The sequence below is a fragment of the Colletotrichum costaricense genome (assembly GCF_030867565.1).
Source record: "Colletotrichum costaricense strain IMI 309622 chromosome Unknown Scaffold_1.1, whole genome shotgun sequence".
Classification (NCBI taxonomy): Eukaryota; Fungi; Ascomycota; class Sordariomycetes; order Glomerellales; family Glomerellaceae; genus Colletotrichum; species Colletotrichum costaricense.
This window is the reverse complement of record NW_026848230.1, coordinates 3,794,792-3,817,223: the sequence shown is the minus strand read 5'-3', so window position 1 is coordinate 3,817,223 and position 22,432 is coordinate 3,794,792. Positions and strand designations below refer to the sequence as shown.

At 43.5% G+C, this 22,432-nt stretch overlaps 5 protein-coding genes across 5 annotated transcripts; all 5 read left to right on the top strand.

Moving 5' to 3' along the window:
- Positions 1–10,193: 10,193 nt before the first annotated feature.
- CCOS01_01321 (uncharacterized protein) lies at positions 10,194–10,649 on the top strand (the record flags this gene model as incomplete). The annotated part of the gene is made up of 2 exons (XM_060449517.1): positions 10,194–10,403; positions 10,584–10,649. 2 exons carry the CDS (start codon positions 10,194–10,196, stop codon positions 10,647–10,649), a joined length of 276 nt encoding a protein of 91 aa, XP_060320955.1.
- Positions 10,650–10,885: 236 nt separating this feature from the next.
- On the top strand, positions 10,886–11,866 carry CCOS01_01320 (uncharacterized protein; the record flags this gene model as incomplete). Its single annotated transcript, XM_060449516.1, has 1 exon — positions 10,886–11,866. A coding segment is annotated over one exon (981 nt), but the record flags the coding sequence as incomplete, so codon positions are not given.
- An 18-nt stretch (positions 11,867–11,884) lies between these two features.
- Positions 11,885–12,583, top strand: CCOS01_01319 (uncharacterized protein; the record flags this gene model as incomplete). Its single annotated transcript, XM_060449515.1, has 1 exon — positions 11,885–12,583. One exon carries the CDS (start codon positions 11,885–11,887, stop codon positions 12,581–12,583), a length of 699 nt encoding a protein of 232 aa, XP_060320953.1.
- Positions 12,584–12,817: 234 nt separating this feature from the next.
- Positions 12,818–13,102, top strand: CCOS01_01318 (uncharacterized protein; the record flags this gene model as incomplete). Its single annotated transcript, XM_060449514.1, has 1 exon — positions 12,818–13,102. The coding sequence occupies one exon, from the start codon at positions 12,818–12,820 to the stop codon at positions 13,100–13,102; it is 285 nt and encodes a 94-aa protein (XP_060320952.1).
- Positions 13,103–14,126: 1,024 nt separating this feature from the next.
- Positions 14,127–15,468, top strand: CCOS01_01317 (zinc-binding dehydrogenase; the record flags this gene model as incomplete). Its single annotated transcript, XM_060449513.1, has 2 exons — positions 14,127–14,329; positions 14,397–15,468. The coding sequence occupies 2 exons, from the start codon at positions 14,127–14,129 to the stop codon at positions 15,466–15,468; spliced, it is 1,275 nt and encodes a 424-aa protein (XP_060320951.1).
- Between the last annotated feature and the right edge of the window lie 6,964 nt (positions 15,469–22,432).

The following is a 22,432-nucleotide window of genomic DNA, read 5'->3' as shown; positions in this document are numbered from 1 at the left end:
ATATAATAATATATCTTAAGAAATCTACTTTCTATATATAGAACTCGTATTTAAAAAGTTTAGTATATAGTTTAATATTTTAAAGTTTTTAAAATACTATATAAATATACTTTTTATATATTTCGAAATTAGAGGAGAAAATAAGGATATTATTAATATAAATAATAATAAAAATATTAATATATTCTTAGAATACGTAATTAATTATTATTTAAAAAATTACCGGAGTATTAGTAAGTTTAAAGGGCATAACGAAGTACTTAAAAAGTCCTCTACGAGTTTAAAATACTATTTTTTATTTATCTCTTTTCTTAATTTAAATCTAGTTAAATACTTTTTTAAGATTTATAGTAATAAACTAGTTAGCTCTATAAAATAAATTTCTAAGCTCGGTAATAAATAATAAGGGATAGTAATTCTTTTTTATAATTTTATTAAGTTTTTTATAGTTAATAATAAGTTTTAATTTTCTACCCTTTTTTAATATAAAAAAATAAGGGGAATTTTATAAAAGAATTTAATAGTTAAATATATCCCTTTTCGAGTTTTTTATTAATATATTCGTTAAAATACTCTTATTTTTTTTAGTTTATTAAGTATATTAAATAGAACCTAAGTTACGTTCCTTTTTTAAGTTCGATTTTTATATTTTAACTATTATATTTTAATAATCCTATTTTTTTAGGTTTTATAAATAGTTTCGTATATATTTAGTATTTTTTAAATATAATTTAAAGTCGTTACGATCCTTAGTTATTAATACTATATACAAACTTTTTAAAACTTTTTATTATTTTAATAAAAGCTATATATTATATTTATTTTTATTTTTTAAGAGTTATTAAAAATCCGTTTAAACCCTTTTTCTTTTTAAATCGTTTAATAACTAGATTTTTTTAAAGGACCTAGCTAATATTCTAATTTATTTATAAATTATACTTTCGTAACTACGAGATTCCTAAAATAATATCGATATTTCTAATCTCCGTAATATTATATTATAATTATTCTTATTAATTATTAATATATATTAAGAGGTATACGGTCTCTTAATTAATATACTTATAGTTATAATTAACTCGTTCCCCTTTTACTATTTATAATTAATATAAATTATCTTTTTATATTTATAATAAATTAAGTTTATTTACTATTCTTAATAGAATATAAGTTTTTTATACGTTATTATTAATAATAATATTTAGTTCTCGTTTATAAATATTAAAATTAACTTATAAATATACGTCGTTATATTATTAAGTTATATATAAAAACTTTTTTTTTATTCTCGCTTTTTATTATTCTTTTATAATTAGCTTTTTTAGTTTTTTAATATACGCTTTTTTTATTAAGTACCTTATTTATATAGTTCTTATTATTCTTTTTATACTTTAGCTTTTTTAATATAGTAAATTTAATATTAATTATATTTATAATCTTCTTACTTTATATATTTATTATTAAAGTATTTTATAAGAAAGTTAGGATTTAGACCGAATATTACTTTATTACTATTATTAAAGCTTAGTAATATCTAATTAAATAATTAGTCTTTTATATAAATATCCTTAATAAGTTTATTATTACGTTTTTATAAATAAAAATAGCTATTTTATTTATATACGAAGTACTAAAAGTACTTATTATCTAAGTACTCTACTTAAAATAGTTCTTTATAAAAAAGGTCCGTAGGGTTAAATAAAAAATAGTTTTTATTTATATAGGGGGTTATTATAACTTTTTTACGTTCTTTAGTCCTATAGAACTAAATTGTTTAGTTATTTATAAATAAATAAATATATTTATACTATAGTTCTTTATTATCCTTTTTAAAGTTAGTATTATTAACGCTAAGTAGTATTTTATAATCGATCTCTATTTAAGTATATTGTTAAGTAATATTATAAAGTTCGTTTAAATTATAAAATAATTTTATTTTATTAAAATAAAAAGAGCTAGGTCCTATTTTAATATTTTCTTTTTTAAAGTTAAAATTAATTTTTCTTTTTTTTATAATTCCGAAGTTAAGAATCGGTCTTTTAATTATTTTAATTTTATTTTTATATAAGAGGTTTTTAAGCTATTTTTTAACTTTATAAATAAATTTTTTATTACTATTTACTTTTTATATTATATAAATAGACTTAATTAGGATTTTATTTAAATTAAGTCCTTTTTTAGATTTAGTAAATTATTTTTAATTTATATAGTTTCGTCGCATTATATAAACGAGGCTACTTATAATTTTTTTAGTATTAAGTCCTTTTTTTTTAAGTTTAAGGAGTTACTTTTTTATATTAACTAAAAGTCTTTACTTAATTTAACTTTTAAAAAAATAAAATATATTTCTTATAATAGGGTCTATTTTAGCTTTTTTTTTTATATTTTTATAAATTTAAAAGAGCATAATAATATATTTAATATTACTTTTTTTAAAAATATAAAGTTAATAAATAAGTATCCTTTTTGTTTTATTATTATAGCTAGGGTTTTAATTAAAAATAGAGTAGTATAATATCCTAATCGTTTATTATTCTTAAGTTATTTTAAGTACTATTTTATTTATTTTTTACTATTTTAATAAGTAAAGTAGTTATTATCGTAATAAGCTATTTATAAAAGTTATTTATCCTCCCGACGGAGCAATCCGCCGGGGCCGTATAGTATATTACGTATTAGGAAAAACTAGGTATAATATGCTCTATACCTAATTACTAACTAAAATAGTAGTTAATTAACTTAACTATTATTTTTTTTTTATTAATAGCTCTTAACTTTCTACTACCCGCCTATAGGGTAAGCTTTACTTATTCTAATACGTATAGGACCTCTTAATATTAGCTTATATAAGTAACTAGGTTTAGTATAATCTATTCTTTTATATAAATATTATTATTACCTAGGGGGTCTTATAAGAGCTATTTAAAATACTAGCTTATTACCCTAACCCTATATACTTCTAGCCTATTTATTATAACTATTATAGTTAGGCTAATATTAATATACTAAATCTTAGTATTCGTACCGGCCTAGCTATTTACGGTACTTATAATATTACCTAGCTAAATTCCGTATTATTAAAAAGTATTTTATTATTTTTTAAGTATATTTACGTTAATTACGATAGCTATAGTATTAAGCTAGCCGAGGGCGCCTAGCCCGAGAGGAATAAACTTATTAACGGGCATTTTTAGAGAGTTCTAGCTTATTAATTACTAACTATATACTAGGAGTAGAGTAGTAGTCTATATATTAATAAATTTATTTAGTAGATTTATTTAATAAATTTATTTAGTTTAAATAGAGAGTAGCTTTAGGTAATATTAAAAGTAATAAGGATAAAAAGAATCTTTACGAGCTCTAGTATAAAGAGTAATAAATATTAGCCTATTTAGCCCTTTTTTTAAAAACCTCTACGTTACTATTAAAATTTAAAACCTTTATAATTAAGGGCCACCTCTAACTATTATAGCTAACTATTATAGCTAACTATTATAGCTAATTATTATAGCTAACTTTTATTATTAACTTTTTTAATTAGCGCCGCTACGTAAAGGGTAGCTTACTTATTTTAAATTAAATAGTAATTTTCGTATTAAAATTATTATATTACGTTAAGCGCGTACTTAGGATATATTACGCGTATTATATAATTAAAAAGTATACTATATTATATAATTTCCTTTAAAAATATAATCCCGTTAAGGTCGATCTTTTATACTTATAAAGCCGGAAAAAAAAACCACTATATAAAAGTTATTTATAAAGGACTTTTTTATTTATAATATTAACTCGTTTTTTTAAAATAAGTTAATATTAAATATACTTAGGTTATTAATAATCTCTAGTTATATATTCGGGCTTATCGTAATTATAATATTTAAAATCTTTTTTTTATCGAGGTTATTCTCTTTTAGTAATACTAAGATTTATTAGTCCGCTATAGTATCTTATTATAGTAATTATTAATTTATACTTATATTTATTATTAAGTTTAGTTCGGTTATTCTAAGCGTTTTATTTTTTTTATTTAAAGTATTATTTATAAAATCGATTATTAATCTTAATTATTATATTAATATAATTATAAAGTTTATTAGGCTAGTTTTATTAAAAAAGGTCGTCCTTAACCTCTTTTTTTAAACTACGATAAAACGCTATTATAAGTATTTTGTTACCCTAATTAAGCTTAGAAATAATCTATTTAAATTTAAATATATACTTACTAACTAACCTTTTTTATATAAGGGTTATAAGCCTTCGTTCGGTAATTCGTTCTTTATTAGGGTTACTAAAAGTTTCTTTAAATCTTTTTTTAAATTCGTTATAATTATTAAAAATCTTTTTAATATTTTTATTTTAGATATTACGTTCGTTTTTAAAATAGTTTTTTATAAAAGGTTTAAACTAAATAAGGGTATTTTTTTTAAAAAATAAAGCTATATAATAAACCTTATTTGCTTTAATAATAAAAAAGGTTTTATAATAATATAAATAGGCCCTAATCTAAGTAAAAAATCCTTAGAGAGTATTTAGGGACCCGTCGTAGGGTTCTAGTTTAGGGTACTTAGTTCTAAGTATTAAAAGAGGTCGGGGTATTATAAACTAAGTATAAAACTACTTATTCTTATTTTTAAATTTAAATATTATATTATATAATTATTAAATAGTAAGTATAGCTACTTTAATAAGTTACGTAATATTATTATTATTAATAATTAATATATTCGTATTATTTAGTTAGTTTTTTTATAAAATAAACTTACTAAATAAGAGTAATTAAAATATTATAACTAGCTAGTTATAATAAGTATATTAATAAAAGTTAAGGCTACGAGTACTAAATAAATAGTATTATAATTATAAATAGCTTTTTTAAAGCTATATTTATAAATTATTAAATAAGTAAAACTTTAGTAATTAATTATAATCTTATTAAAAAAGGTTCTTACTAAAAATAATTAGAAGCGATTATAAAATTAAATATTAAATTAATTACTAAAAAAGCTATAAGAAGTTTATTTTTAAACTTAATTTAAATTTATATTATATATAAGTTTTATTTTTAAATATATTTTTTTATTTATATGTTTTTTTTAACGGGCCTCGTATTTTAAATATATAAGCTTTATATTTTTTTAAAAAAAAACGGGGTTTATATTTTTAATATCCCCCCGACGGAGCAATCTACCGGGGCCGTACTATATATTACGTATTAAAGAAAACTAGGTATATTACGCTCTATACCTAACTACTAATTAAAATAATTAACTAACTTAACTATTATTTTCTTTTTATTAATAGCTCCCGACCTTCTTCTATATAAAATCCTCTAAGTTCTAACTATTTAAAAAGTAAGTTATATTTATTTTAATCTATATAAGACCCCTTAATACTAGCTTATATAAATAGCTAAATTTTATATTATATACTCCTTTTTATTAAAAATTAAAAAGCCCCTTATATATTCCTTTATATTTATAATATAAGCCGTATTAAAGGGATTTTTAGTTTTATAAAATATAATTTCTAAGTTAATACTAATATACTAAATTTTAACGTCGGTATTAACTTAATTATTTATAGCGTTTATATTATTACTTAGCTAGATTCCGTATTATTAAAAAGTACTTTATTACTTTTTAAGTATATTTATATTAATTATAATAATTATAGCGTCGAGCTAGCTAAGGGCGCCTAGCCCGAGAGGGGTAGATTTATTAATAAGTATCTTTAGGTTCTTATTAAAGTAATATTTTAACTAGCTAACCTCTTAACTAGTTATTTAATTAGCTATCTAAGTAATAGTTTATATATTAATAAGTTTATTTAGTAAATTTATTTAGTAAATTTATTTAGTTTAAATAGAGCTTTAAGTAATATTAGGAATAATAAAAATAAAAAGAATTTTTATGAGCTATAGTATAGTAAAATAATAAATATTAGCTTATTTAGCCCTTTTTTTAAAAACCTCTATATTACTATTAAAGTTTAGAACCTTTATAATTAAGGGCTACTTCTAACTATTATAACTAACTATTATAACTAATTATTATAACTAATTTTTATTATTAACCTTTTTAATTAGTACTACTATAAAATAGCTTACTTATTCTAAATTATATAGTAGTTTTCGTATTAAAATTACTATATTACGTTAAATACGTACTTAGGGTATATTATACATATTATATAATTAAAAAGTATATTATATTATATAATTTCTTTTAAAAACGTAATCTTATTAAGGTCGATCTTTTGTGCTTATAAAGCCGGAAAAAAAACTACTATATATCTTTAATATACGGACCTTCTTATTTCTTATTATTATATAACTTATTTTATAGTTTTTTTTATTTTATAAAAATTATTTTATATTCTTATATTTTTATATATATAATATATTATAGCTATTATAAGCTTATGGAGCGGGCCCTAGTCTTAGTTATATATATTAAGTTATAATAAGTAGTTAGGTAAATTAAAATAACTTATAAATAAAGGACAGTATAGGGGTACTAGGGGCGAGGCATAGCTAAGTACCGTTTTATAAGCTAAGTTATCCGTGATCCCGCTCTTCTAAATAAGCCGGCCCTTATTGGCTTATTTAAGGGAGAGCGGACGGGATCCCGAGTTTTCTAATGGGTATGGCCGTATGTGGTAGAGTGAGGGCATCGTAACGTGGAAGTCACCTTGCTTGGCCCCAAGCGGCGGTCACCACAACCCATTTTCGTGCAACTATGAGTCGCTGTCGTAACTGCTACGGACCGTATATCCTATGGCATCGACTGCGAAGATTTATCGCGACGAAAAAAGTGACAATGCAATGGCAGTGGACCAGAGCGTCCTGTCCCGTTTTCTCTGACTGGCCGTGTGTGTGTGTGCATGGGTGAGTGTCATCTCGCTCGGATCGTTTTCTTTCTCTGCAACGAGGTTTGTACACTGTTAGGCCTGTATCTCGAGGTAGCTCTGATTTCCATTTGCCATGCTAGGGTAAAGAATCACGGTCTAGCCCTTCACTGCAGCCACTCGCGGCATGGGCCTCCAAGTCTCGCCTTACCTACAATTGTGTAGCGAGCGGCGTTTGCCTGTTCGATGCCACAACTCTTCGCTCGCATTGATGCAAAACATATCGCAGGCGACAGGCGAGAGTGCTGACTCTTGTCCATTGGACCGCGGGCACCACCTTCGAGGATTGGGGTGTAGCCAGCTTTGCCTCCGCGTCTCGGAGACCAATTGTCGTCCGATAGGTTCCGCGCCGGCCCGCGGATGGCCAGTGCGAAGCCACTATGCAACTCGGGCCCATGACGGCAAAAGGGTCTGAGGTTCGGACCTCGGTGAGAGTCCGTATACTTCCTCGTCCATGGATGTTCTCTGCTCCTCCAGCTGGGGGCCGGGGCGAGGTCCCGAGCTCCCACAGTTCCGAGAATTGCTCCGCCGGCACCGTCACGTAATCTTGAAAGTAGCAGCGGGCAGCGGGCAGCTCGCGATTGAGTCATGGAGGCTGTCTTTTTGTGCACCTGGGAATTTGCTTGGGCTCCGTGTCCGACTGCCAACGCCGGGTGATGCGCGAACCACGATACGCAAGCACCGTTCGGACCAGGGTAGGAGAAATGGGGTCATGCCTGATCGTTTCTGGGTCTATCAGCGCGCCGGAGCCACGTTCGGCGCAAACGCTCTGACATTTCTAGCCAGAGTGGACAACGGTGTAACATCGTTGCTCGTCTGCTTGTGAAGAATCGGATATTAGAAAGACCCAAAGAGGTCGAGCCAAAATTCAGGAAATCCACGATAAACCCATGATGAAAATGTCATGTTTTGACGGTAAGCGCGGCTGATTTGGATACGGCCCAGAGGAAACAAAAGTCAGAGGTACCTGCATGTCCGTACCGGCAATAGGGAATGTGTTTCCATGTAATGTTTCAACGCCCTTGCTTGCAGACCCGGGCAGCGGGGATGAACTTTTTTGCCTCGTGATGCGTGCCAGGCTCTTGGAGTTACTGTGGGCTGCATGAAACGGCCCGTGTCCTTGATAGGCATTTCCCATTGATAAGCCACGATACGGATATACGATCAAGTGGGAAAGCTCAAATTTTCTCGTCCAATTCTAAACTCTTGGCCCTGGTCTCGGGCTAGAGCAGAAAAAGCATCTTGTGCGCGGGACCTTTGAATCTTTGAAGAAGAGAAGACAGGAAAATGCGAAATAGGGGTTGCCTGGTCTGATTTCTCGTTGGATGGGGGCGGCCAGGGACCACCACGCGCTCAAGGATCAAGGATCGTGGGCCATGGTCGTGGGGATTGGTGCTAGCGGCCTGCCTGCATGCGAGGAGATTCGGAATGGAGCCGTTTTCCTGTTTGGGAATCCAATGTTTCTCGCTTGACCGAGAAGTCGAAAACGCGATAAATGACCGTACGTGAGACTGGGTTAAGGCAGAATAGCCAGTCAGCATCGCGCAAGCCTTGGTAATAATTCACGGGTGTCGTTGACTCGTGCTGAATGACGATCTTTCTCGCACCATGGTCGTGACTGTCGCATGAAATTTGAATAGCGTTGTCGTCTTAAGCCTTGCGACGATCGCCACATGAAAAAATTCCGATAGCTAGCCGAGTAGCCATGCCATCAACGGTATCCGTAGGCGGCCTCGCCAGACCAATGGCTGCAAACCCGATCAGAAGCGGGATGGCGGAGGGGGGCGTTTGACGTTTGTAGGAACAGGCGGCGAGCTGTAATGCAGCTTCCCTTGAGTGTCCCCATATGCGGCAGATAACCCAGGTTAACTTGGACTGCTGAAACGGGATTATTGGCGACACGGCTCGGCGCATCGGCTCCTTGAGCGTTTGCTTGGTCTGCCGGACCGTCGAGCACACCGGACCAATTAAGACGGGGTCACGTCTCTGTACTTGTAGGGAAGGCATGGAGCTTCAAACGGAGGCCGGGTCATGGCCGGATTGCCAGGATGTTAGAGAGAAGGTGATATCTTGTTGGCGGAGCTGGTTGGATGTGGTCTGCTAGCTCAGGAACGGACCTAAATCATGGTATTAGGCGGCGCGCGGCGTGGACATGGGAGTCAGTAATGGCCCGAAGGAGAGAAAACTTGGAAGACATGGTGTGATGGTTTTACATTTGCTAGACCCAGCGTAGTCGAGACAGAGGAACGCAAATGTTTAGCAAATGACTGTGGTGTTGTTCCGAGGAATGCTCGTGCAGATGACAATCCGGTGTTGGCGCTGTAAATCTACACGTCGTATTAGAGTAGAAGGGAGTAGCGGATGGGATTACCGCGTGCCAGACAAAGCTGTTGAGACGCGCCAGTATGCATCCATCAGACCTTGATGGTGATATGTATGGTGTGCAGCAGTGTGGACTGAGTAGTGCAGCTAAGAGGGTGTGGTGCAAGTTGTGCTAGTGCAGGTTCACGGACAATTTGCTGCAGGCGTCGACTCGGTGCATCTTGGATCGCGTTTCTCTTGCATATCAGTGGCTGTGAAGCCAAGCTTTCCACGTCTTTTGCCGCAGCTTTGAAGGTAAGAGTGTGACAACCATGGACGGGACGGCACAGTCGAGAGTATGGCAGAGTTGGCACTAAGGTATTCGTATGGCAGCTGAGAGCAAAGAAAGCCCCTGCTGCCAATGACAGGCTCTGTGACTCGGGAGACACCGCCGATCATGCTAAACGTTTGACGTCTAGTCGAATGAGATGAATTTGCAGTGGAAAATAAGGTAACAACGTTTGGTGATTGGAGAAGTCGATAATGCGAACTCTAAGATTACGTGTTGCACGTCGGGAAACATGCACTTAGGTAAGCAATGTTCATGCAGCAGGCAGTGGCATCCAACCTTAGGTAGGTAGGTACCTAGCTGGGAGGGGCGATGGAGGAGGGGAAGGGACGGACGGGCATGACGGGCAAGATGCCACGGGCACTACTAACTTTTGTTGCCGCGGAAGGAAGGAAGAGAGATTAGAGAGGCAGGCACGGTTGGTGCATTTGAAGTGGCAGGCAGTGGAGGCAGGCAGGCGCAATTGCAATTGTCAATGTCAGTGCCACTTCCAACTTTCACGTGGGCTCTCGGTCCCCGTTTTCGTCTTGTGCCTACCTGATGAGGTCAATCTTCGCACGGTTGGAAGAACGGACGTCTGTCTTATGTAAGTAAACAAGCAGAGTGCCAGAGCTATCCAGAATGGGGGGCACAGATGTTGGTAAAGGTCCAGCCCGGCGCCTCCATCTGGCATCTTAAACTGCCATCCCAGCAAGGCGGAATGCCAGGTTCAGGTCGCTTCCCGAAAAGATCAGAACACCAACCTGAAGCAATGGGGCTCCGGGGTTCATTCGTCTATGAGGGAGACTCGAAGGGAGCAGAAGAAGAAGAAAAGCAAAGGGGATCTACGGAGTATGTGTACTCCGTACGATGCATGGAATAATCCGCAATTCTGCTTCGCGCGGACTTTGATCACTCGGGGGCAGAGGCAGAGGAACGAAAGAAAAAAAAAAAAAAAAGGAACAGCGGAAGAAAAGACGAAGACACCGAGTTGGCAGGCGCATCCTTGTCAGACGACCTCACTTGCGTACCCGGACACCCCTAGGGGCCCCAGGGTGAGTGCGACGCCATCCCACCCGTCGGGGAACGACCTGGCAGTCCTGGTTACTGACAAACACGCAAAGTGCTGGACCCCTGCAGGACATCTCAAATCCAATCCAACCTATCCATCCATTCACCCATCCAGCCCAGTCCAACTGGACGAGCAGTCCAATCCCATTGCACAATCCCGCCATCTAACGCCCACGCCAGCACCAAGCAGCACCAAGCACCAAGCAGAAAAAGCACCGAGCAAGCAAAGGGAACGAACCAAGGGCAATCGTCCACCTCAGTCTACTGTCTAAGACTGCCCATCCAATTCAATTCCCATTTGACCCCCGACTTGCCGTTCCATTCTTCTACTCCACCGTCCCCGGGCCTTTCTTCCTCTCTTGGGCCTACTTTCTTTCTCACTCGCCGTCTCGTGTCGTTTCGTCTCTGGCCACTGCAGCTCCCCACGTCCTTGGAGCCCAACTCGATTCGACTTCAAGTAGAGCCAGCACCGCTGTTTGTGCCCTCTCGATTTGCCCAAGACTTTTCAGTCTTCGCCCTTACTACTGCTCAGCCTATGGCTACGATTCAAGGCCAACTCAAACACCATCGTGGCTCGATACGACCGCCTTCAACCTCGTCGTACCGATACCTAGAGACCCAATTCGAATCCCAGCACGGCGGCTGTACATAGCCCGAACCTGCTGCACCAATTTACCTTACTCCGTACACTACCTTACCTGCTTCGTACTCCGTACTGCGAACCCTGCATTTATACGAGTACCTGGTACTGTACACTGCATCGCCTGTCCACCATTCCGCCTGCTCCTTCGTGCGCCACTGCACAAGACGAATACCCAATCTCGCTCTGAAGCATACCCTGCATGCTGCCCGTACCGTCACCAACCTCGACATTCACTCTCTCAGAACCCTTCACAATTCGGCTCCGTTTTCCCTACGAAATCCACCAGATCAGCGGATCCTTCCCTACGGATACCACTCCTCCCAGACTCTCTTACGTCGCACTCGCTCTCTTCTCGTCCACAACATCCACGCTGTTCCACCAGACCACAACCCGCACTCGCACTGGGTCCGATTCGACTCCCCCTGCAGCTCCGTACAACGACACACGCCACGGGGCGAACCGCACACACACTGCCTGTCACGCGTTCGTTTGTCGAGCTGGCTGCTGGCGGATCCTGCAATTGCCATTTGCAAACCTCGCCTTTCAAACGGACCCATCCTGGCCCAACCTCGCTTTTGCATCAACAAAGTCAATTGATGACACAAACCTTCTGATCCGCACCATCGCCCACCATGCCTTCCACCGGTTCTAAACGATTTGAGCTCCCCAAGCTGGACTTCAAGTTCGGCTCCTTGACCGAGGGAACCAACATTCCCCCGCCGCTCCCCAGCCCTGTCCAGGAGGTCCCCACGCCTCCCCAGACCCCGCGTGTGAGCGAAACCAAGGACTCCGGGTCCGCCGTCAAGGAAAAGGTCGAGGACAAGACAAATGGTCATACGGCAGCAGTCCCAGGCTCGCCCGCCACCACCAATGGTACGAAAGGATTCTCGGATGACACACCACTCTCTCCAGCAGCGTCAAGCAGACAAGGCAGCATCCGTCGTCTCTTCAGCCGGACATTACTGAACCAAGCATATGCAGAAGGCGAAACTCCGTCCGCCCACAATCGTCCCATGAGCCGTAGTCAAGGCAGCATCATCGACGAGAAGAAATCGAAGCGAAGCAGTGGTTGGTTCAAGAGGTTGAGGACCAGCGAATCCTCCCCGCCACAAAAGCGATCCAGTGTCGTCTACGAGCACCCCAACGTCAGCGAGACCAGCAGCCAAACGCAAAGCAAGCCGCAGATCCCTCAGTCGCAGGCACAGGCACAGGCACCTCAGGTCCAAGGACCTCCGCCGCCCATGATCCCCGAGCTAAGCGCCCTCCAGGCCAGGCTGGACGTAGGGGACGGGGGCAGTCTTGGAGACGACTTATTCAAGAACATCAAATAATTACTGACTAGATGCGGACAAATTCCGACACTAGTTATGACTAATATCTGCAGAGCTGCCGGTTTTTGGAGTCGGGAACCGGCTTCTTTGTCGAATGCGAAAGAAAAACAAACCACCTTATATACGCCGACGAGCGAACGACCGAATCCGAGCGGATGCACCAATACGATTTCCTAGCGTTTTCTTCAAGTTGAACTTCATTTCGAGCCAGGGCTGGGAGACGAAGAGGCGGGGATGGAACGGAGCAGATGTGACAAGGAGCGGAGGCAAGATTGGAAGAAGTTATGCAAGATACCCAGCTCGCGCCGCGGGCTCATTCTGACATACGTTGTTTACACTTTCTTTGTTTTGTGTGTTTCTTTTCATCTCATTGCGCTGTCTGGGAGGTACAGGCACCATGGACCCCAAATCTCTTTTCCTTGCGGGCTTATTGGTCAAACCCTTTCCTACTTCTACGACTTACCTTCTAATGTACATGTTGATGTTTACGGGTTTGATGGAGAAGCTTGTAGGGGTTAAGAAACGGTGGCGAGGCTGACGACCGATGGAGGAACGAGACACAACTCGAGCTCGCGTCAGCTTTCACAATGGCACGAGACAGTGTGCAACTATCAATTGGCGAAGATGCTTTGGGCTTAGCCACGATGGCTGAAAACGCCATATCACGGAGCAGTTGGCCAAGTGCATCCTGATGCCGCTGGTGCTTATGTGGCAACCGCAGCAGTAATAGAGACTACATTTTACCACCTACACTGAGGTTCGCCACGTTATGATTGGATGAGAATACCAGTCGGCTTGTAAGGACCGACGCAACGAAGCGAACTTGGTGAGAAAAGAAGATGGTGGCAGATGGACCCCGCGTCATCCGAACCTGACGCTATGGCCCCTTGAACACATCATGTGGCGAGAGGCTTGCATCTGCAGTTTGTTCTTAGCGCGCAGCAGAGCCTAGTAAGGCCATGGCTAGTTTTTTTCTGCTGGAGAACGATGCTGCAGCAAAGTAGATCGCTAGAACATGTCACCATGCATTCTCGACGGTCCGCTGGAAGCTCGCTTGTACCTGTGCGGAATAGCGTACTGCCAGACCATCTGTCGTACACGACCATACCGTATTCCCCGTGGGTCCGTTGAATACCCGGAGCCGCCGCCGTTCATGTTTAGACACCCTGGACGGCGTGCCGCGTCCGTCCCTTTTGCCGGAGCTGTTGCGTGGCGGTGGGAAGCTCGAGCCAATCGCGGAAACGGCGGGGACCACCGCCCCTTTCCTGTGCGGCGTGCGGCGTGCACATCCCAGGGGACGGCGCTAGTGGGCTGATTCGTCCGTCGTAATGGAAGGAACCTGTGGACGTCATTGTGAGACGGAGCTCCAGCTACCGGTCGCCCGTTTGCCGAGCCAGAGCCGGGACCTGAAGCTTAGAGCTACGGTTTTTTTTTTGGTTTTTTTTTGTCCCGCGATTAAACGTCACTTTTCCACAACCACCACACTGCGTCATTGTGCCCAATTGCCGACTAACTGTTTACAATTGACACATCCAACACAACAATGGCGGCGAGCTTGCGCGCAAATACTGCGACGACGGCGCTTCGGCCGCTGACCTCGGCGCTGCGACCGGCTGCCGGCCGAACGGCGGCGGCGCAGTACCTACTCCCCCGTGTTGCGCGACGATACAAGTCCGGTCCGTACGGGTATACCCAGGCCAAGGCGCTCGTGTTCTCCAAGGAGGGCGAGCCCAGCGACGTTTTGCAGTACGTAGTCCGCCTTATCACCCACCGTCCAAACGAATAGAGACAAAACTGACACTTACGAAAACAGACTACACACACACTCCATCTCCCCCTCGATCCCCTCCTCCGCCGTCCTCCTGCGCGCCCTCGCGGCCCCCATCAACCCGGCCGACATCAACACCATTCAGGGCACGTACGGCGCCAAACCCCCCTTTACGCAACTCATCGGCACGCCCGAACCCTCTGCGATTCCCGGAAACGAGGGCGTCTTCGAGGTCGTGTCCGTGGGATCCAAGGATTCCGGGCTGAGCAAGGGCGACTGGGTGATTCCCAACGCCAGCTCGTTCGGGACGTGGCGCACGCACGCTGTCGCTGAGTCGAAGGATGTGATGAAGGTTAGCAAGGAAGGGTTGACGCCTACGCAGGTTGCGACGGTTAGTGTGAACCCGTGTACGGCGTACCGGATCTTGAGGACGTACGGGCCGGGGGAGATCCGTGCGGGGAGCGATGGGGGCATGAAGGCTCTTGATCCGGGGAGTGGCGGGTGGTTTATTCAGAATGGGGCGAATAGCGGTGTTGGAAGGGCAGCGGTGCAACTGGGTAAGTTGTGGGGGTTGAGGAGTATCAACGTCGTTCGGGAAAGGGAGACGCCCGCCGAGACGGAAGCGTTGAAGGAGGAGCTGACGGGGTTGGGCGCCACCGTCGTGGTGACGGAGAAGGAATTTCTGGCGAGGGAGTGGCGGGATCGGCTTGCGGAGCTGACCCGCGGAGGGAGGGAGCAGGTCGGGCTCGGGTTGAACTGCGTGGGCGGAAAATCGGCGACGGCGGTGGCGAGGAGTTTGGGGGAGAGCGGGACGATGGTTTCGTACGGCGGGATGGCGAGGCAGCCCGTCATGTTGCCTACGGGGTTGTTGATATTCAAGGATATCAGGTTTGTCGGGTTCTGGTTGAGTAAGTGGAACGAGAGGGATCCTACGGGGAGGAAGTTTGCGATTGAGGACGTGTTGGGGATGATTAGGGAGGGCAGGTTTAAAGATGTCCCTGTCGAAGAGGTTCCTTGGAGCTGGGGTACTGAGGAGGGGGTTTTGCAGAGTGCCGTTCAGGGGACGCTTGGTGGGTTTAGGAAGGGCAAGGGGGTTTTTGTTTTTGGGGAGACGTGAGAGGTGTGATGTGTTAACTGCTGAAGGATGAGGTCGTGTTTATAGAGGCGGGTGCGGTGTTGTAGGATATGAGATTAGAGACTGCAGACGCGGCCTGTATGACAAGTGGTCTTCCGTGAGAGGTACGCCATGCGAATAGGTAGCTTGAAATCAGGCGTGGCTTACGACCGGAGACACTCATTGAAGCCAGCCTTTGACGATCCACGCTCACGGCTCAAAGTCTTGAGTGTCGTTATCATTACCTTGAATCTGGGAGTTGAAATACGTGATGTTACTGGAATGGTGTTTGTGAAAGAGGTATCTGTGCGCATAGCCATTCTTCGCTCTCGGGTATGTCCGTCATAAGCGTCACCTTAACAGTAGCGAACAAAACAGGTGCTTCCCCTTCAAGTTCGCAGCGACTTGCTACTACATCGATATCTCTGATGGCTTGAACGATTGCTATACCTGAAGAATTCTGACGAGTGCTGCTTGAGATATTATGTAATGCGCAGAGTCAACGTTGGGAGGTCTGGTCTTTTAGCATGGTGTCGCTTTTGATATCTAAACGAAAGGTATCGTGCTCTTGAGAGGATTGAATCCCACATACGGAACTTGTGCCCCCTAGACGTCGCCCAGATTCTTGAATTATTCATAAGGTATTTGTGACTTCAGCAGTTCGAAGTCCTCCCGTCTACGATGTTTGCATTTCTTGAGTGGCGTGATGTAGATTTTTTATCTTGGACGCCGAGATTTTAATAGTACTGCCCGGAGAGATGACTAGAATACCTATCGAAGTGATACACTGGATAGATATTCTTGGTATGCTTTCATTCACGCACTCAAGCCACGGCAGGATATGAGCGGGTTAGGTACATGTTTCACGGGCTTGAGTCTGAACAAATTGCAACTTTTTGACGTAAAGGACCTCCTCTTGCTTTGTGTCTTCTGGATAAGGACGTCGTCGTTGAAGATGGAGGAATAAAACCCACGCGTGTAAGATTCCTTACGGAGAGTCCCGGGGCATTGAGAAGATATAGCTGCGTCGGTGAAGCAAGTATTGTGTAGATTGTCTCCCTGGAATACACGGATGCTCTTCATATTCTAGAGTGGGCAGATGCTAGGTTCCACGCCAGGGCAGATGCCAGATATCCAGAGATCTTGTATAACACTTGCTGTCCCGTCTAGTTTTGGAGTCAAGCAAGTGTTCTGCCTAACTTTATAGTCATGACGACTATGAGTGGAAGCTTGCAGGTCGAAATCGACAGATCAGTCCCTCGAACAGGCATTAATTCAGTATCAATGGAATTTATCTCTTTCAAATCACTCGCTCGCTTAAGTGATATCAGACTGAGCAATCCTGAGAATACCATCTTTGACCGAGGCACTCTTCTCTCCCCGTTTCCAGGAATACTACAAGACGCGGGTACCACGAGACTCATTCACTTTGTCCCTCAGCTATGTATCATTATTCATCCAGTCACCCCCTACGATAGAAGTACAACCAACGCACGACACCCAAGAGAAAAGAGACCTTCGAAATTACGACGCGGGCCTAGAGCGACGAGAGGACAGCTGGACATCGAGTAGAGTGGAGAGAGTATACTAGTCGGAGGGACGAAGGCCGAAGAAGCCGCGACGATGAATGAAACCCAGAGAGAGGCTGAACGTTTTCTATATTCACAATTACGTGCCGCCGCGGAGGACCGCTGAAGACAGGAGCATGACGTGGAAAGCTAAAGAAGAGGATTCGAAAGGCAAGGGCAGTGAACGATCAGAAACGGCCAATGATGATCGCAGATGATTCGATATTATTACAACATATCGTTTAGATTGTTGTGAGCTACATGAAAGCAGGACGTTGATGTATCCTAGGTCGTCGTCAATTCTTGATCATTAATTACTGTTTCGGAAAAAGTGGCGTATAGGCAGCTCTGTTCGTAGTAGTCGGGGGGTCATATTGAAGTCACGTCTTTTGTTTGGCAACCTCTGGACTTCTGACGTCGGCATCACGTAGTATGTGAGGTCCATCGTACCGAGAGTGTCAACAGCGACCGCAGCCGCCGGGATGCTGTATCCAAGCTCACAAGACTCTCACACTTCTGCGAACCAGTGTCCTCTCTCACGCTGGCATCCAACCTTATACTGTAATGGGCTGTCCCTCTGAAGAGTGCTGGCCACGGAAGACAGTCATTAACACGAAAACGCTGAGTGATGATGACCGGCGAGAATGGTGATCTTCGGCTGCACGAATCCAGCAAGCTGCATATCTAGCAGCTCGGTAGAGAGCTCATTCCTTGCCCTCGTGATTGTGGATACAAGAACATTTACGGCAACATGATAGCTATGCTGCTCTGGTCAACCTGCAACTAGGGGAACTTCATCACAGGCATGGTATCCAAGTATAATCCTTTGCAACTCGGACGTTCTCAAGGCTCAGATAGTGTCCGAGTCGATGAACAGGACTTTGGAGCTCCAACACCAAGTACCGGTTCTCACGATGTATAGTCTGGCAAATCTACTTCATTTCCTCGGAAGCAAGCTAGCAACTCGTTTTCATGTCTATAGGCTTTTGCCGAATTCTTCAACCTCTCTATTCTTTCTCTTCTCAACCCAATCCATGGGCCACTGCAACTCGCATCTCGCAAACAATCGCCGTATTCACCTCCCAAAAACCCAGACGCGTCTCTCGACCCTGCCAGGGACCCTGCCAAACGCGTCGCTTCGCCCCGCCCAAAGAACCACGAACCGCGTCGTCCCCCATGTCATCGTCACCTCACCGCCGACCAGGCCTCAACCTCGCCCCAAGAATGGCCCCAGGACCCCTTTTTTCCATGTCTCCTTTGACTCTCCAAAGCCCCCCAGCAAACTTCCTGCCCAGTGCCCACCTTAGAGTTCCCTCCCACCTCCCTGCCGCCTCTTCCCAATCTTTCCCCCCCGACTCCCGGGTCCCTGTTCACTTGTGTTTCTCCAACTCGAGCTCTCTCCTTTCTCTAGCGCGGGTCATCCACCGCTTCGTACGGCGGCATGGAGGGACATGTTCCCTCCAGTCCTTCCATTGACGTAGAGTAGCATCGACACACATCGAGGTGTCATTGTCAACCGCGTGCGCCGCCCTCTCCGCGCCGAAGAGGTCGCAGTCCTGGTTACCCGAACCGGGACTGTTCCACACAAATGGCTTTCTGCCCATCAAGGGTTTCAATATCGTTCCCTCTGCTATAGGTACCTACATCCTATAGCTATTAGGCTTGCCTCGAGTCTTCTCGAATAAGGTACCACTGGGTATTTACGAGGACCCAAGCCCGTTTCCACTTCCAATGGACCCTTTCACAAGATTTGGTGCCGGGTCATTCCCCAACGGGTCCAACGGCGGGACGCTTCTCGAACACCCAGGCCCCGGCGGCAGGTATGATAAAATAGCTTTATCCCGGAGACTTGCTTCATCGAGACAGCAGTCGGGGATACTGGTGCATTCGTAGAGGATCAAGGGGAAAAAAGGCGCCCCCACGTGGAAATTGGAGAAGGAGAGAGTGAGGAGGAGTGCTCAGGCTGTGCCAGGTTTACGGCAGCTTTTTTGCTTGCTTGCCTTAAACCTTGCACCATGCTTTGGAGACCTCAATCCAGGACCGGCATGGATATCCATGCCAAGGGAAAAATACCACCCCAAATATTATTCCCTGAACGGCACCGGAGTCGAAACCTCGCGCTCTCCTCTCTCTCTTTTGTCTGTCGAGCACCTTGGGACCTGCTCGCATGGCCTCTAAATATAGTGGAATGATGCCTGTCGCCGATACCACTGCATGATGCAGGGGGAAGTTGCAACGGGGAAGTATCCACGGGTTTGCTTTCCAATCTTTCCAAAGACTCACCCTTTCTAAACCTCATTCGGTAGGAAAGCAAACGTGTCAGGGGGGGGGGGGGGCCTGGAGCCTGCTGGTGCTCTTCAACGGCGGAGAATGGCGGCGGGTTTGAGTGGTTGAGTTCCATCCAACCGGCTGGTGGGATCTTGTATGGCCGGGGTGGTCTGGCCAGGAAGTTGGACGCGATGTCTCTGGACTGTCACTGCTACGCGCCTCCCCTGCTCAGATTGTGGATAACGTCAAGTTGAGGTCACGGAACATACCGTTCTGTGGGCATTGGGGCGATATGAGCAGTGCTAGTTGTGCGAGGTAGAGTGAAGCATGTTCAGTAAGGGCTTATCATGTTTGGGCTTTCGTAAACTTGACATTGATTTGGTTCAGCCATGGTGCTGCAGTAGAGGGTCGAAGTGGAACGCCTCGAGGGGCGGTCATATCGTTCGTCTTCGTGGAAGATTCGTGCTCTCATGCCGTGCTACCTACTATTAGTATCAGAGAAAATCCCATCTATGTAGATAAGGCGTCTTCTTCATGCAAAGTTCAACTTTCGTGTCCATGTCAGTAAATATCTGAGCCGTCTTACGTCTCGACAGCAGAGTCCCTAGGTGAGGCCAGCCGCAAGAGTAGTCGATGAATGAAACATGGAGACATGGCCTCTTCTTGATGCCGGCCTTCACATTACCAACTTTACTACTCTCAATTAACGTCTATGTGAAAGCTAGTTGCAATGCTCGGGGGTATGCAGCCTCAGTCATGTGATGAATATTTTCATATCCATCCCAAAGGCTCCAAACGCGTTGGAACCGTGACGAAGCTCGCCACGCGGTAAACACTTCAAGTGAAGCCAGTACATCATCCGTTCCAACAAAACATCTCCATAACCAACTTTACCGCCCGCACTGCGTTGATGGTTTAAAGACCGGCCTAGACGCCGCGCGGCAGCGCCTTCGGGCGGTGAAGGCGAGTCTTGAGTCGTGATCCAGTGGAGGCGGTGAGTCGGTTCCGTCAAAGATAACCGCCGCAACGTCCCAAAACCTACCCACCCAAAGAGCTTTTGAGACATGCGAGCATGCTCGCGGAGGCTGGCGTGGGTATCCGTATGCTTGCCAACATGGCATCGCATGAACGATTAGGAAAACGGGGGACGGGACCCATCTGGCCACGTCCCTTCCGAGCTCCCGCGCGAGACGTTCAAAATAAGAAAGCAAATGGACCAAAACACTCCGCAAACAGTCGAATTGTCTCGGACGGCTGTTATGGACTTTTCCCTGAGGCGAGTTGCCACTCCGCCAACGTCCGTATCGTGTCATGTGAAGGATTACACGCATGTGGCACCCGTAGGATATCGGTGAATGTCTGGAATATCTCATGGAGGCTGTCTCGCAGACAGAGTGTTGACCGAGACATATGCAAGATCCTCGTGATATTTGCCATAGTTTCAGGGCGCCGACGTAGTCGTTGCGAGGGTATACCTACTAGCAACAGAGGAGCACCTACATATTCAAGGCGCCATACTGCCTCCCGTTCACTCACCACATTTGAGGCTGGTTTTATGACATAGGGCCAGTTACGTTTGCTTCCCAAAATTTTGTCATATTTCATTATATGTGAGGTCTATCGAATTCCATTTCCAAGTTGTCAACCGGTATTTTCCGGAATGAAAACGTCTGGAGCTTGACAGGCTCGCCCTGAGTGATAGGCTGGCTACTATGAGCGGCCGAGACAGTTATTTCTGAGCGATCTTTGGAGATATCGTGCTGTGCCAGCTTGGCGGAGTCGATTGACAAGCACTTTGGCGGATATTCACACAAATCGTTTATTAACCATGCACCACGTGTTCGTCAGGGTCAAAAGAGCGCGCACAAATTCATGTTTAGACATTGTTCCTCAAGAAAATACTTGCCGTCACGAAGACCTCGCTGTATCCAGGCAGTCGGGCAATATAAAATGGTGGTGGCTGAAGACGAAAGGTCACGAGGCGTTGTGAAGACATGTCCTGATACGCCTTTTCTTTCGAGACGACTATGCGTAACAGCTCGATATACGATGGTTAGTCGAATGCTGTCCGAGTCTGTGGATCTAGAGCGCAGAAGCAACTTGACGTGAAGTCAAATTTGAGTCGAGTACATGGCTCAAATGGTTTGACAAACGTGACGTCGAACGAATGTCGTCAATTTTCAGGGTTGGCTCTAGAGTCTGGGAGCGGCGTGGCTTGCAAGGATTCGCGCGACCAATTCATGGAGGGACGAATGGCTCGGTACGAGGACTGCAGTCGTCTTGTGAATGGCTGCAAAGAGACACAGGGGGAGGGGAGGGACAAGGGCAGACAGTCCTGGTTCGTCCCCTCCCCTGATTCCTGCGGTCCTCCACCTCCCTGGCCGTGCAGCGCAGCCTGGTGCCGACAAGTCTTGTGGTGCCTGCAATGCGTGCGCACTGACATGCTGCACATCTCGAAGTTTCCGAATGTGCAGAAGGTCCACTGGGACGAAATGAGATTTAGAAGGACCATGAAAAGCCCCCGGTCTTCCTTTGCCGATAAAAGGCTCCACTTAGGGCCCCATCATATCCTGGCACACGCGTCAAGCGGCACAAATCCTGTCCAGTGAGTTGGAGACGATATGGAGAGGTCGAGCTGGCCGACAGCATCGCCACGAGCTGCTCCGCACCGTTGAGCCGAAGCGTGACGATACCGGAAGAGGCAATAGTTGCTAGCCGGGCTGGCCGCCGTTTTATGGCGTTGACTGGTGGAACTCCCGCTGGGCTGGCAACTAACGTGGCAGGAATGGCGTTGCAGAAAAACGTTGTGGCCGTTGACAGCTTTTGTCTATGATTATGAAGGGAATATCCATGTTTCTGGAATGCGCCAGCGTCGGCGAGGTTATGCTGATAGCATACGGATAGATGGACTTGTCATCGACTACGTGCCGCGTCCAAGGGGGTGCAGTGCCTCTGGCGTGATTGGAGGGGCCGCCGGGCCCTGAGCATTGTTGCGCTTCTGTGGATCTTTGATGGCACTGTGACCTGTGTGGGTAGTAATCCGAACGCCCGCTCGCGACGCTAGTGGTGTTCGCTCTTCCTGCAATGTTTCTTGTGACGGCGTTGCCGTGGTATGATGAGCAAGGAAATTG